The sequence below is a fragment of the Vipera berus genome (assembly GCF_964194415.1).
Source record: "Vipera berus genome assembly, chromosome: 1".
Taxonomy (NCBI): Eukaryota; Metazoa; Chordata; class Lepidosauria; order Squamata; family Viperidae; genus Vipera; species Vipera berus.
Window position 1 is genome coordinate 238,372,083 of NC_138202.1, and position 12,252 is coordinate 238,384,334.

Sequence of the window (12,252 nt, forward strand, 5' to 3'; positions counted from 1 at the left end):
TTAAGATTCTGCCAAAAAAATAATAATCTGCATTTGTTTTCATTTCCAAACTTCCACATTTTCCAACTTCCAAATGGATCTTTCACAAGCAACTTCCCATAGATCCTCCTTTTTTATATAAACATTCTTTGATGTCATTAAATTTTATTTTGTTGCAAAAAATTAAAACAGATATTTCCCAAAATAAGCCATTTTGTAATATAACTATCTTTTTCCATATTCAACTTACCAAAACATGCATTTTTTAAAAATAAAAAAGTATATCTCACAAACGTGATCTTGCTTTTATCAGATATTTTTCTGGACAAGAGGAAGACGGATTCCATTAATGGAGCTATCGGATCCATTCAGGGGTCTCTTTGGCAGATCTTGTAAATACCCTTCTGTAGAGATTTGTGGTGTATTTCTCCATCACCTTCCCCTCCAATAGATCTGTTATCTTCTCACAATATATATAAAGATCTTAAATGTGCATATTTTTCACAGTTGGGAGATTTTACCATGGGAATATTATAAATAAGCAACAAGTAATGCTTAAGGAATAAATAATGCTGTCTTGCTTTCACATATCATGATCTTAATGTTAGTTTTGATTGGGTAGATTTTCTGTGAAACCAATATCCTTTTATTTCTAATGAAAGCTATCTCTATTGAAGACGTATGTAGCAGGTAAAATCCCCCATAGTAAAATATATTGCAGCATGATGCAGTAACATCTCTTATTACCTTAATCTAACTAAACTTACATTGGGACACCAATGGGAAATTATCTGTATTGATACATAATTTCTTCCCCATGGGGCATTCAAATTTCCTAGCCTTCTCCTTGCTTCCTTTCATGTCCAGTAACAATTCACAAGGGACGCGGTGGCTCAGTGGGTTAGGACGCTGAGCTTGTCGATCAGAAGATCGGCAGTTTGATGGGTCAAATCCCAAGTGCCGCGTAACAGAGTGAACGCCTGCTACTCGTCCCAGCTTCTGCCAACCTAGCAGTTCGAAAGCACGTAAAAATGCAAGTAGAAAAATAGGGACCACAACAGTGGGAAGGTAACAGCGTTCCGTGCGCCTTTGGCGTCTAGTCATGCCGGCCACATGACCACGGAGACGTCCTCGGACAAGCGCTGGCTCTTTGGCTTTGAAATGGAGATGAGCACCAGCCCCTAGAGTTGGAAATGACTAGCACGCATGTGCGGGGGAACCTTTACCTTTACTTTAACAATTCACATCTGTGCAGATGTCCATAACATGTGGTTTAATCAGTGAGACAGATATTCTGACATAGCTGAACAACTTCTCATCCTAAAACAGAATGCAGTATTGGTCCACCCTAGGTGGTTAATGATCTTTGTTTCATTTTGTTTCCCTCCCTGAATGAGGAATAGGGAAAGAGCAGGTAATAAAGGGAAAATAGAAACTAAAATCCTGCTGGTATAGAAATAGCCTGCCTTCAGGGATTCCTGCCTTAGTAAGTTTCTGAAGGAGGCAACTACAAAGGGTTGTACATGGAATTTCCCTTGAATAAAGTCTGGTGACTTCTTTTAGTACAAGATATGATGGCTAGGATTGGAGCTGATCTGTTCTATGGTTTTATCCTAATATTTTACCACCTTCACTAGTCCAGAGTTGGCTTCTGGGTCCAGTTCTAAATACTTATGTCAATTTATAAATCCCTCCACAATGTTAGAAAAAAAATATCTTTTAAGATATTCCCTCTCATCCCTGAGACGATCTCTGATACTTGGCTCTAAATACAAGCAGGGCAAGTGGCTACCTAGTAGACCTTTTTTATATTTTTTCTAGCAGCTATTATTGACATTTTTGATGGAAGATTTTAATGTGAAATGGTTGTAATTTACCTTGCGTACAGTAACTCACTGATATTATCCATTACTTAAAACAGGATAAAGTGTTCACATTACACGCTAATTATTTCATCAGGATAAAGTGCTCTGTACTTGTAGCAGTTTATGCAATAATGAAATATGCACAATATTTGAATTGATGTATCTTTTATTCTTCAAATTGCTTTGCAGTTTTTTTAATAGACTGTAATAACAATATTAAAATCATATAATAACAGTTACTGTTCATATGTTTAATTAATATTTAATTTAAGCATTACTAACTTTTACAGTTTAGAAAATGCTAGGAGAGGCTTATTCACAAAATGAGGACTTACTTCCAAGAATGCTACTAGCCACTTTCTAAAGCCAACACAATCAGCATGATGTTCCTTTATTATTTTGGCTCCTTTTTCTGGCCAGGGAGAACATTTCCAATCCAAGCACTGAACAATTAGAACTGACCATAATTTTTAAAATCTACAGACATTTATGGAGCCCGTTTTATAGCCCCGAGATGATATGGGAAATGAACAGGATCCTGATTGTTAAAATGTATTACTCCAGCCATTAGCTTGCTAATCTTAGCCCTTCCCTGTGCTACAAATATGAGACTAACTCCATTTTGTGAGCAAGGACAAAGTTGGGTTAAGTAGGACACTAGCCTGTCCAGAGGTAGACGTGGAGAATTATCTGCTATCCAAGTACATATATGAGCAGGCAATGTTAAGTGGAAATGAATCTACAGTCTGCGTCTGCTTATGTGCAGATATATCTTTATTCTAATGCACAAATAAAATTCTATCACCATTTGCTTATATGACAGTAAAATGAAGGCACTTTATTGATCATTACATATGGTAACAATCTGACAGTGACTAGATGTTTTAAGGGTCATTTTGAAGGATTAAACAGATGGGAGAGTCTGAGTTACCAAAGTTTACTTCTCCTTATTCCAGTAAGATTTAAGCACATAAATTTAATAAGCAAGATTTAAAAGTGCTTAACTGTGAATAGATTATACACCTCTTTAAAAAAAGACAAAAATAATAGCCCTAAATTCCCAAATAACACAGTGTACTGAGTTGCTTGGAATGTAAAGAGAACTGAAGTCTAAAATATAATTTCACTTTTCTATCTCAATAAAATGCAGCAGTCCTCATTTAAATTACCACAATTAAGACCAGCAGTTCTGTTGCTAAACAAAGTGGTGGACTATGTAGAAAATCACATGATCTCAATTACGTTTTCCCTTTTCCCTCTTCCCTGAACTTTGGAATGCTTACTGACAGCAAAGGGATAGTTGGCTTGAAACTAATAAGACTGATCAGTTTCATATCTTCAGATTTTGTTTGCCTCCTAATCAATCTCTGGCCCTTTGGAATGCTCACCCAGTTGCTGGAATCAAGAATGGAATTAATGTTTATATTTACATTAAGGGAGGGATAACAAAAGAGTAAGCAGGCACAAAATGTGGAATACAACTGAAAGCTTTGTGGTGGCAGCAGAAGTTGTAAGTGACTATGCAAATAGCTTGGTGTATTCCCCATTGTGTACTTTCTTACTCTCTTCTAACTGCTTCCTCTCCAATCTCTCCACTCTGGGGGTGGGGAACAGGTCAGGCACAGGAGAGATTGCCTAGACCAGGGGTGTCAAACTGTCGGCCTGTGGGCTGGACATGTCATCCGGAAGCCGTGCCCACCCCATTTCCATCAATGGCAAAACCATCCCAGTACGTTGCGCGACGTCACTTGACATCACGAGTTTGACAAGTCTGGCCTAGAAAAATTACTTGCTCCCTCCCCGTCACAGAATGGAGAGATTGGAAAGGAAAAGATTCCAAGACAATAAGCAACCACACAATAGGGAATAAATTATGATGTTTGTGTAGTGCACTTACAGCTCCCAGCCCCCAATACATTAGGGCTGCCAGTGCTACCATGAATTCCTTCTAATGTATATTTCCCATTGTGTGCCTGCTTACTCTCTTGTAATCCCTTTCTCTCCTTTCTTCAAGGTGGGGGGTGGAGGAAAAACAAGAGGTTAAACATAGGACAATGTACACTCACTGTAGTGATCACATAACTGTGGGATGCTGCAGAGGTCATAAACACAGACATTAGTTCTAAAGTTGCTTTTTTCAGCACCATTGTAACTTTGAACAATCATTGAATGAGGCAGCCAATAAACAAGGACTACCTATGCATTTAACTATGGCCTAGCAAACCAGAGGTATATTTTCTATGTATTCAGTAACCACAACATGTACTGTATAAGAAGTTTTCCTAAAAAAATAATAATCAAAGGAACAGACTTCAACTGTTCAAAGATAGCTTCTATTACTATTGAGGAGTGCTTTACCTGGAGCTGATATTTTGCTGCTAGTTTCTGATACAGAGGAGAAGCTGGGTTATTCAGGTCTGGTGTATACTCCTGGTTGTTGAGAGTGACACTGAACTCCACTGTCTGCTCCACAGGCAGCTTGGAAATGATGTTTGGAACTTCTGGCTTTAGCTCACAAGAGAACAAAAGAGGAAATCAGTTTCCAGCCCACTTCAGAAACCCCAGAATACACCTGACACTAATATGAAGCTCATCCTCTGAGTGCCTTAAGGCACGATCCACACAATCAAAGGAGCTTTTAGGTTGAGGAACCCTCAGGTTCAGAAGGGAGGGAAGGTGGAAGAAAAGAAGCAAAGGCAACAAAACACTGTACAGTATATTAAAAAAAAATCAAGGAAGTCAGGGAAATTAAACAAAAAATATTGAAAAAGGGTATAGCTTGGTGGTCATATCTTATGAAGAAGCTCTTCATGCCACTTCTATTATTGCCATTTTCACTGTAGCTACTTTGTGTGTAAATTCTTTGTGTGTACTTCTTTACACTATGTGTGTAATTATGTTGTATTGCACCACCTTAAGGAAATAGTGATTAAAGTCCCAGATATCTACAAAGCACTAAGATACAGATAGCTGCTTTAGGATTTTGGAAGTTACCTCTTATGATGTACATAGTTTTACTACACATTCAAGTGATAGCATTTACACTTATATACTACCCCATAGCACTTTACAGCACTCTCTGAGCAGTTTACAATGTCAGCATTTGGCCTCCAGCAATCTGGGTCCTCATTTTACTGACCTCAGAAGGATGGATGGCCAAGTCAACCTTGAACCCCATCAGGATTGAACTCCAGGCTGTGGACAGAGTTTGCCAGCAGTACTGCACGTTAACCACTGCCTCACCAGGGTCATGAATTTGTTTATATATGAAACTATATACTGCCTCAACCCAGGTTTTGGAAATAATAATAATAATAATAATAATAATAATAATAATAATGGACCTTGGAAGTCTTCTAGTCCAACCCCCTGCTCAGGCAGGAAACCTATACCATTTCCGACAAATGGCTGTCCAGTCTCTTCTTAAAAACTTCCAGTGTTGGAACATTCACAACTTCTGGAGGCAGGTTGTTCCACTGATTAATTGTTCAAACTGTCAGGAAATTTCTCCTTAGTTCTATGTTGCTTCTCTCTTTGATTAGTTTTCATGCATTGCTTCTTGTCCTGCCTTCAGGTGTTTTGGAGAATAGCTTGACTCCCTCTTCTTTGTGGCAGCCCCTGAGATATTGGAACACTGCTATCATGTCACCCCTAGTCCTCTCTTCATTAAACTAGACATATCCAATCCCAGCAACCATTCTTTATATGTTTAGCTTCCAGTCCCTAATCAATTTTGTTGCTCTTCTCTGTACTCTTTCTAGAATCTCAACATCTTATTTACATTGTGGTAACCAAAACTGGATGCAGTATTCCAAGTGTGGCCTTACCAAGGCATTGTAAAGTAGTATTAATACTTCACATGATCTTGATTCTATCCTTCTGTTAATGCAGCCTAGCACTGTGTTCGCTTTTTTGGAAGCTGCAGCACACTTGTGGCTTACATTTAAGTGATTGTCAACTAGGAGTCCTTGATCCCTCTCACAGTTACTACTATTGAGCAAGATACCACCTATACTATACATGTGCATTTGGTTTTTCTTGCCTAAAAGTAGAACCTTACTTTTTTCACCATTGAATTTCATTTTGTTAGATAGTGCCCAATGTTCAAGCTGATAGTAAATATATAAAATTCAGTGTATCAAAGTAAGCTTCACAAGTAAGCCTTGTAGGCAAATTGCTTACATATAATGGGCTGTCTGCTGAAACAAAGCAAGGTTATGGCATACACTTGAGAGAAAACTGGGACTCCTGTAATTGTGGAGCCTATCTGGCAAGGACAAAGATTGCTTATTCAGAGAGAATATGCATGTGTAAAACTTGTATCAATTTAGAGAACTGATAACAGTAACAAAGAGTTAGACATCCTGCATACCACAGCTAGAAGTTAGGAATGGGGATGGCCTGGAGCAAATATAATGTGTATTATATAACTCCTGGAGCATTCATTAGCCAAGGCTTAGGAATAGGGATGGCTAGAACCCAACAGGACAATGGTTAAATCATCACTGAAATGTTTATTAGATAATATTTCTTATATATCCTGCCATATCCTGCCTTCTGCCTAGGTGAAATTGTATAAAGCTTTCTTAATTCTATTGTTTGAGGTTCCTAGGCATTTTCTGGCCAGGACCCCTTTTCTTGGAATGCTTTAATAAAAGAAAACAAAACCTGCATCTCATGTCTGGCGTTCTTCATTGGCTTTGGCACCAGGCTCAGACCCGAATTGGGGAACAACACATACACAACTGATAGTGTTCCTGATGTTATTCCCATCAGAATATATAGAAGCTACGTATTCTCTTTCTACCCATGTCTTCCCATTCTTTATTAGCTAATGAAAAACAAACCTTTTACCCAGTGTTTAAAAGTAAAGCAAATGGGAATGGATTCAGGAGAGCATGATAATAAGGCTGTCTCTGCCATTGGATCTGCTGCCTCATTCCAAACTGGGAAAACGCAGGCAGCAGTTTTTGCTTTCTCCAGGTACTTTTGTTCTCCACTAATTTCTTATTATAGCAGAAAGCCAAAAGGAGGAAAATGCCTTCTGTTACTGCTAATTGATACGTAAAACCTACTCTCAGGGAGACTCAAACACAAGAGAGGCCTCCAGCAAAACCCTGTTTAACGTCAAGGGGATTGAAGTAATTCACTTATTGGAGTTAGAGGGATTACTCAAACATGGGTACAATTCTGATATCATGGGGATCTCTGGAGCTTGCGCTAGCTGCAATATGGCTCCAAGCATGTGACATCTGTTTGGAATAAATCTCTAAAGGGACTGGGTAGAGAGAGCAATATAAAAGCTGAAATGCTAATCAAAGGAGTAGCTTTCGCTTTACAGGCAGCAAAGGCAGATAAGGCAGGCTTAGAAGATAGACAAATAGCGTAGGGGAGGAAATAAAATGCTAAAGTCAGAGAAGAGAGATTGTGGAGATGCTTAGTTGGTTTGTAGAATTAGATTTGAGACCTTGCATTTCTACTATATAGAAAAGAAGTGACTTACATAATGATGAAAAAAGTTTTATTTGGACATTGGTGCAGTCCTTCAATTGTCTGTTTCTGGTCCTCAGGCATAGGCAAGAAGTTTAATTCACAATTAGCTAAGATGAGAGACCCTATTCAATATGTACATTCTAACTGAAGGAAGCAGAGGAAAAAATAAGTATTGGTGATGAGCTAGATCAGAGGTCTCCAAACTTGGTAACTTTAAGACTTGTGGACTTCAATTCCCAGAATTCCATAGCCAAGTGGCTAAGGAATTCTGGAAACTGAAGTCCACAAGTCTTGAAATTACTAAGTTTGGAGACCCCTGAGCTAGATCATCCTGTGAATTGCTGGGTTGGGAGAACGAAGTGCGACCACTTTAGTAGAGAAAATGCTATTGACTCCTCACCTTTCCTGATGTTTTGCTGTCATTGACAATCTCATTCACAATGGTATCTGTAGAGATCATTGGGAAGCAGAAATAAAAAAAGGATTAAGTTAATATCATAAGAATTAAAAGCAAAAATGATCAAACTGAGTTGTTTCCTTTTGAACATAAGTTACAAACCAAAACATAAATTCAGGTCTTGTGCTACATATAATTCTAGTACCTGTATTGGTGAGAAAGCTGTAATCTTATGGAGAAATACAGATCCCACTGAATTTAATGAGACATCACTGCTTAAATGTGCCTAGGATTAAATGCTACAGTAAGAGCTAAAGTGTATGTTATCCCTTTCATATAACTATTTTTTTTAATGGGTATGTTCAAAGAAGGTGTAAAATTCCTGACTTAGAGCTGGAAAGTTCTATTGAACTCTGGAATTTTTCTCTTCCTCATATTCTAGAGAAAGATGAGCAATTCTCAGAAGTAAACCCTCTGGGAAAAAACCCCATATTTATGCAGTTACTCTCTACATCAGTAGCGTCATAATTTCAGATACATTTGCTGTGGGTATGGGGAAGAATATTTAATCAACCCATTCAGCCCTTCACTTTTATAGCAACTAATAAAAACAAACCTATATTAACTTGTTATTTAATTCTATGCAAAAGGATTTCCTTGGTTGCAAATTTATTTTTTGATAGCTTCGATAGGTTTTCTTCACCAAGGAAGCATGATAAATGTCACATGATTAAAATGTTGTAGTTTAAGTGTTAAAATATTTCTCAAACCAAATTTTACAATAAAAACCTATTCCCTTGCATTATATTTCAGTTGCACTATTTAGTGCATCTGCATACTCTGAACTATGTGTTCAAACAATAACAAGCTTGAACTATGTAATGTAAACTCGTAGACACATACAGGTATGCATGCTTAATTTTACCTGTAGCGACAGAAGGTGGCTCTTCAGTTTTTTTGCCACTGGATTTTTCTGCAGAAATGTCCTCTTTTCTGGGAAAAAAGTAATAAGCAAAACTATAAATATTAGACTATGAAAATGAGAGCAGCAGGCATTCATTTCTTTCCAGTTTAGATATTAAAGCCACCTTCTGTCTAAAGATATGGTTTTACAAATTAAAAATAAAGAATCACAGCAAAATAGGTGCTCATTGTATTTTCCATAATTTAGCTCTCCAATATGCTCATGGTGCTCCTGATAAATGAAACCTGCCAAGGAAATGCTGTTTCGCATAAATCCTTATGGCAGCTCTCATCAGACGAGCAGCAAATATTCATCAAAAATGTACTTATCATTATCAATAAAGAAAATTAAGTTCAGACAGTGCATCTTTAATGTAAACCCTAAATTAGGAGAGCTTTTCCCAAAAAAGAAACTATATACCTCAGTTATTTGGGTAATGGCTATTTGCTTCTGTTAATCACATTGTAATCCATAGAATCCACTGATTTCTATTGCCTAATTAGTACTAGGAAAACTAATTGGACATCTTGAAAATGTAGACAAAATCAGAAAGTAACATCACTTAATATGCTATTTAAATAAATCATTTGTCAAAAATGAATATGAAATCAGAAGGTGATAATTCAAAAAAAACTTAATTTTACATAGTTCAGTTATTTTGCATTAATTGATTAATTAGAAAGATAAACCATTTTGGATTATGAAAGTGATTCAGTTTACACTAGTAAACTACTCAATAGTTCGGTGGTGAAGAGTCAGACTTCTTTTACAAATGGCAGCCTTGGGTATCCAGACATAGCAATCTAGATAGAACAATTAACTAGTTGAACCACCTGCCTCCAGAAGTGGTGAATGCTCCAACACTGGAAGTTTTTAAGAAGAGACTGGACAGCCATTTGTCTGAAATGGTATAGGGTTTCCTGCCTCAGCAGGGGGTTGGACTAGATGACCTCCAAGGTCCCTTTCATCATCATCATCATCATCATCATCATCATCATCATCATCATCATCATCATCATTAATTATTAATTATTAATTATTAATTATTAATTATTAATTATTAATTATTATATACATTCATCTCAAGCATCAGAAGGAGTCTTATACATGTAGCACCTTTTCTGACAATTAAAAGGCACATGCTTTCATGAGCTGCAGCTCACTTCATCAGAAGCACAGAATAGCCAGACTGGTTTAGAATTTAAATTGGGGTAAGGAAGGGAAACAAATGCAGGTGCAGGGTTACATGTGAGCTAGATTACAAATACCTTATCAACTAACTATTAAAACATGTTAAAAACCTGTTGTGTTCATTGAGATTGCCTGAAAATTTACAGTATACGACTTCTGCAGTTTCTCACTCATTGGTAATATTAAAGTCCCATTTCACCACCACCCCCAGAAAATAGTCAGTTTGACTTCTGTTATAAAATATAATGGGAGACTGAAAAAAACCCTGACATTTGTCTTTGTTTTGAGTCTTGTGGTCATGTTTGTCAACATTATTTGTAAAAAATATTTTTCTCCCATTTATCCCATGTATAATCCAGAGGGGCATTAGTAGCAGATGGTGGGATATCACATTAGAAGAAGAACACCTAATCTTGTGTGTGTAAAATGTTAGGGCTTATGGCAGTGCTCTTGGGGAAGATGTGGGGGCAAGGTAGAGATAGAGATTTGTTGCCGGACCTGGTTCCCATGTTAACAGGTATTAGCCTGCCATCCAGTGCCTGAAAAAATGCAGTGCCATCACCCAATATGGGCTATTACATAATAATGAGCTACTAGACTCCTGATATATATATTTTTACCCCATACAGTAACATGTCTCTTCTCCTATGTTATTTCAGAAACTTCATCCTTCATCCTGCATGGCATAGGTTCTATATAAAGACAGGTCACCTAAAAGATTCTTTTTCTATTAGAGCAAAATATTTTATCTTTGAAAATGACAGCCTTTCAGACTTGTGAGATTCTGTTAATGTAACCTTATAATAAAATAGAATTAGCTCATCTGGTCATACTTTCCATCCAGTCTAGCTTGGAAGGCTGACATCAATCTTGCAAGTCTGAAAGTCTCCCCTATTGTCTTTATAGCCTAAGAAACTAGGGCCTTGTACCTTCTTTTGCCCCGCCCACAATCTTGCTGCTGGCTAAGGTGCTGGCTAATCTGACCTTTCCCTTATTCTCTTTCCCTGTTTCCCAAGATCATTTCCATTTCTCTTATGCACTGAGGTTAAGGGCTTAGATAGAGTCATCAATGCAATGAACATGAATTTGAGTAAACTTCAGGCAATAGTGGAGGTCAGGGAGGCCTAGTGTGCTATGCTCCATGGGCTGCGAAGAGTTGGACAAGATTTAGAGACCGAACAACTAAGGGGAAGATCTCCACCTAGAAGCTTGTGTTGCAAGACAAAGGATGGCAACAGGGTCACTATATCAAGACAGGAGACAGAGATGAGGTTGTAGACTTCAGGGGTTTTGGGCAGAAGAGGTTTAGGACTTGCAGCCTTTCACCTTATAGGCTCACTTATGCTACTACAAATTTTCTAAGTGCTTGTATCATAAAACATGGTGCACAATTTTGCATAGGTGGATCAGATATAAGATTGATTACTTCAAATGTTTTTGCAAACTGGATAGGATTGTAGAGTAAATTCTTCATGAATGATCCTGATACTTCGACAGGTACATCACTCATGCATGAGAGATGATGATAATTTTCTTCATTCCTCTTGGCTGACATAGAACAGATTTAAACATATTGACATATATACATAGCATTCATACATCTCCATGTAATTTATATATTTTTATATATTTTCTACTAAAAAACAGCAGTTCTTATGAGAACTTCTAATGAAGTCCTCTGTTTTGATTACTTACCTATCCTGGAATGTCCTATGCTTTACTCTCTGCAAGAAAATTTTTAAAGAAAGAAGAGGATTATTTGGGAGCTAATCAACCAACAATTAGAAGACAATGATGTATTATCATGTCTGGCAAGATTTAATTATTAGTTATTTTCTTGGTTTGTTAATATTTCTATGTATTGCTATTATATATAGATACTTCTACATGGTTAAAAGCACATTTTAAGTCTTACCCTTTGAATTATCTCCAGGTGTTCTTGGGAATTACTAAAATTTTTCCCAATGTCAAATATATAGAAAGTTTCTCTCTGACAAGCTGTCACCCAGTTCTGATATTCGGTTGTACCTGGAATCCGATCCAAAAAGATCTGGAAAGCCTCCCATACTGCTTCCTGGCAAACTGAAGGAACACAGTAAGAATACAAGGACTTTACAGAAAGTCTTTTGCCAAATTTGATCATAGTCATGCAGTTGTTCCCTTTGATATCTACCTTAGGTCACATTATCAGTTTTTGCTTTATTTCATTATCAGAAAGAAAAGCAACTTTACATTTCATCTTGATGGAATATATCAGGTTTTTGTGGGGGGTTTTTTGCATTCATTCACAACAAATAATTTATTGTTGTCCCAAGTAACGGGACTTATCATAGATAAGCACAAAGTGATTTGCTTCAGTGGAG

The 12,252-nt window shown here is 37.2% G+C and overlaps 1 protein-coding gene across 1 annotated transcript in view; it reads right to left on the reverse strand.

Moving 5' to 3' along the window:
* IMPG1 (interphotoreceptor matrix proteoglycan 1) overlaps positions 1-12,252 on the reverse strand; it is a gene marked incomplete at both ends in the record, with an annotated part of 98,434 nt that overhangs the window by 55,923 nt on the left and 30,259 nt on the right. The window contains 5 exons of the mRNA XM_081346350.1: positions 4,203-4,349; positions 7,738-7,784; positions 8,660-8,727; positions 11,585-11,613; positions 11,805-11,971. Coding sequence (XP_081202476.1) covers positions 4,203-4,349; positions 7,738-7,784; positions 8,660-8,727; positions 11,585-11,613; positions 11,805-11,971 — 458 coding nt within the window. The remainder of the gene's footprint in view (positions 1-4,202; positions 4,350-7,737; positions 7,785-8,659; positions 8,728-11,584; positions 11,614-11,804; positions 11,972-12,252) is intronic.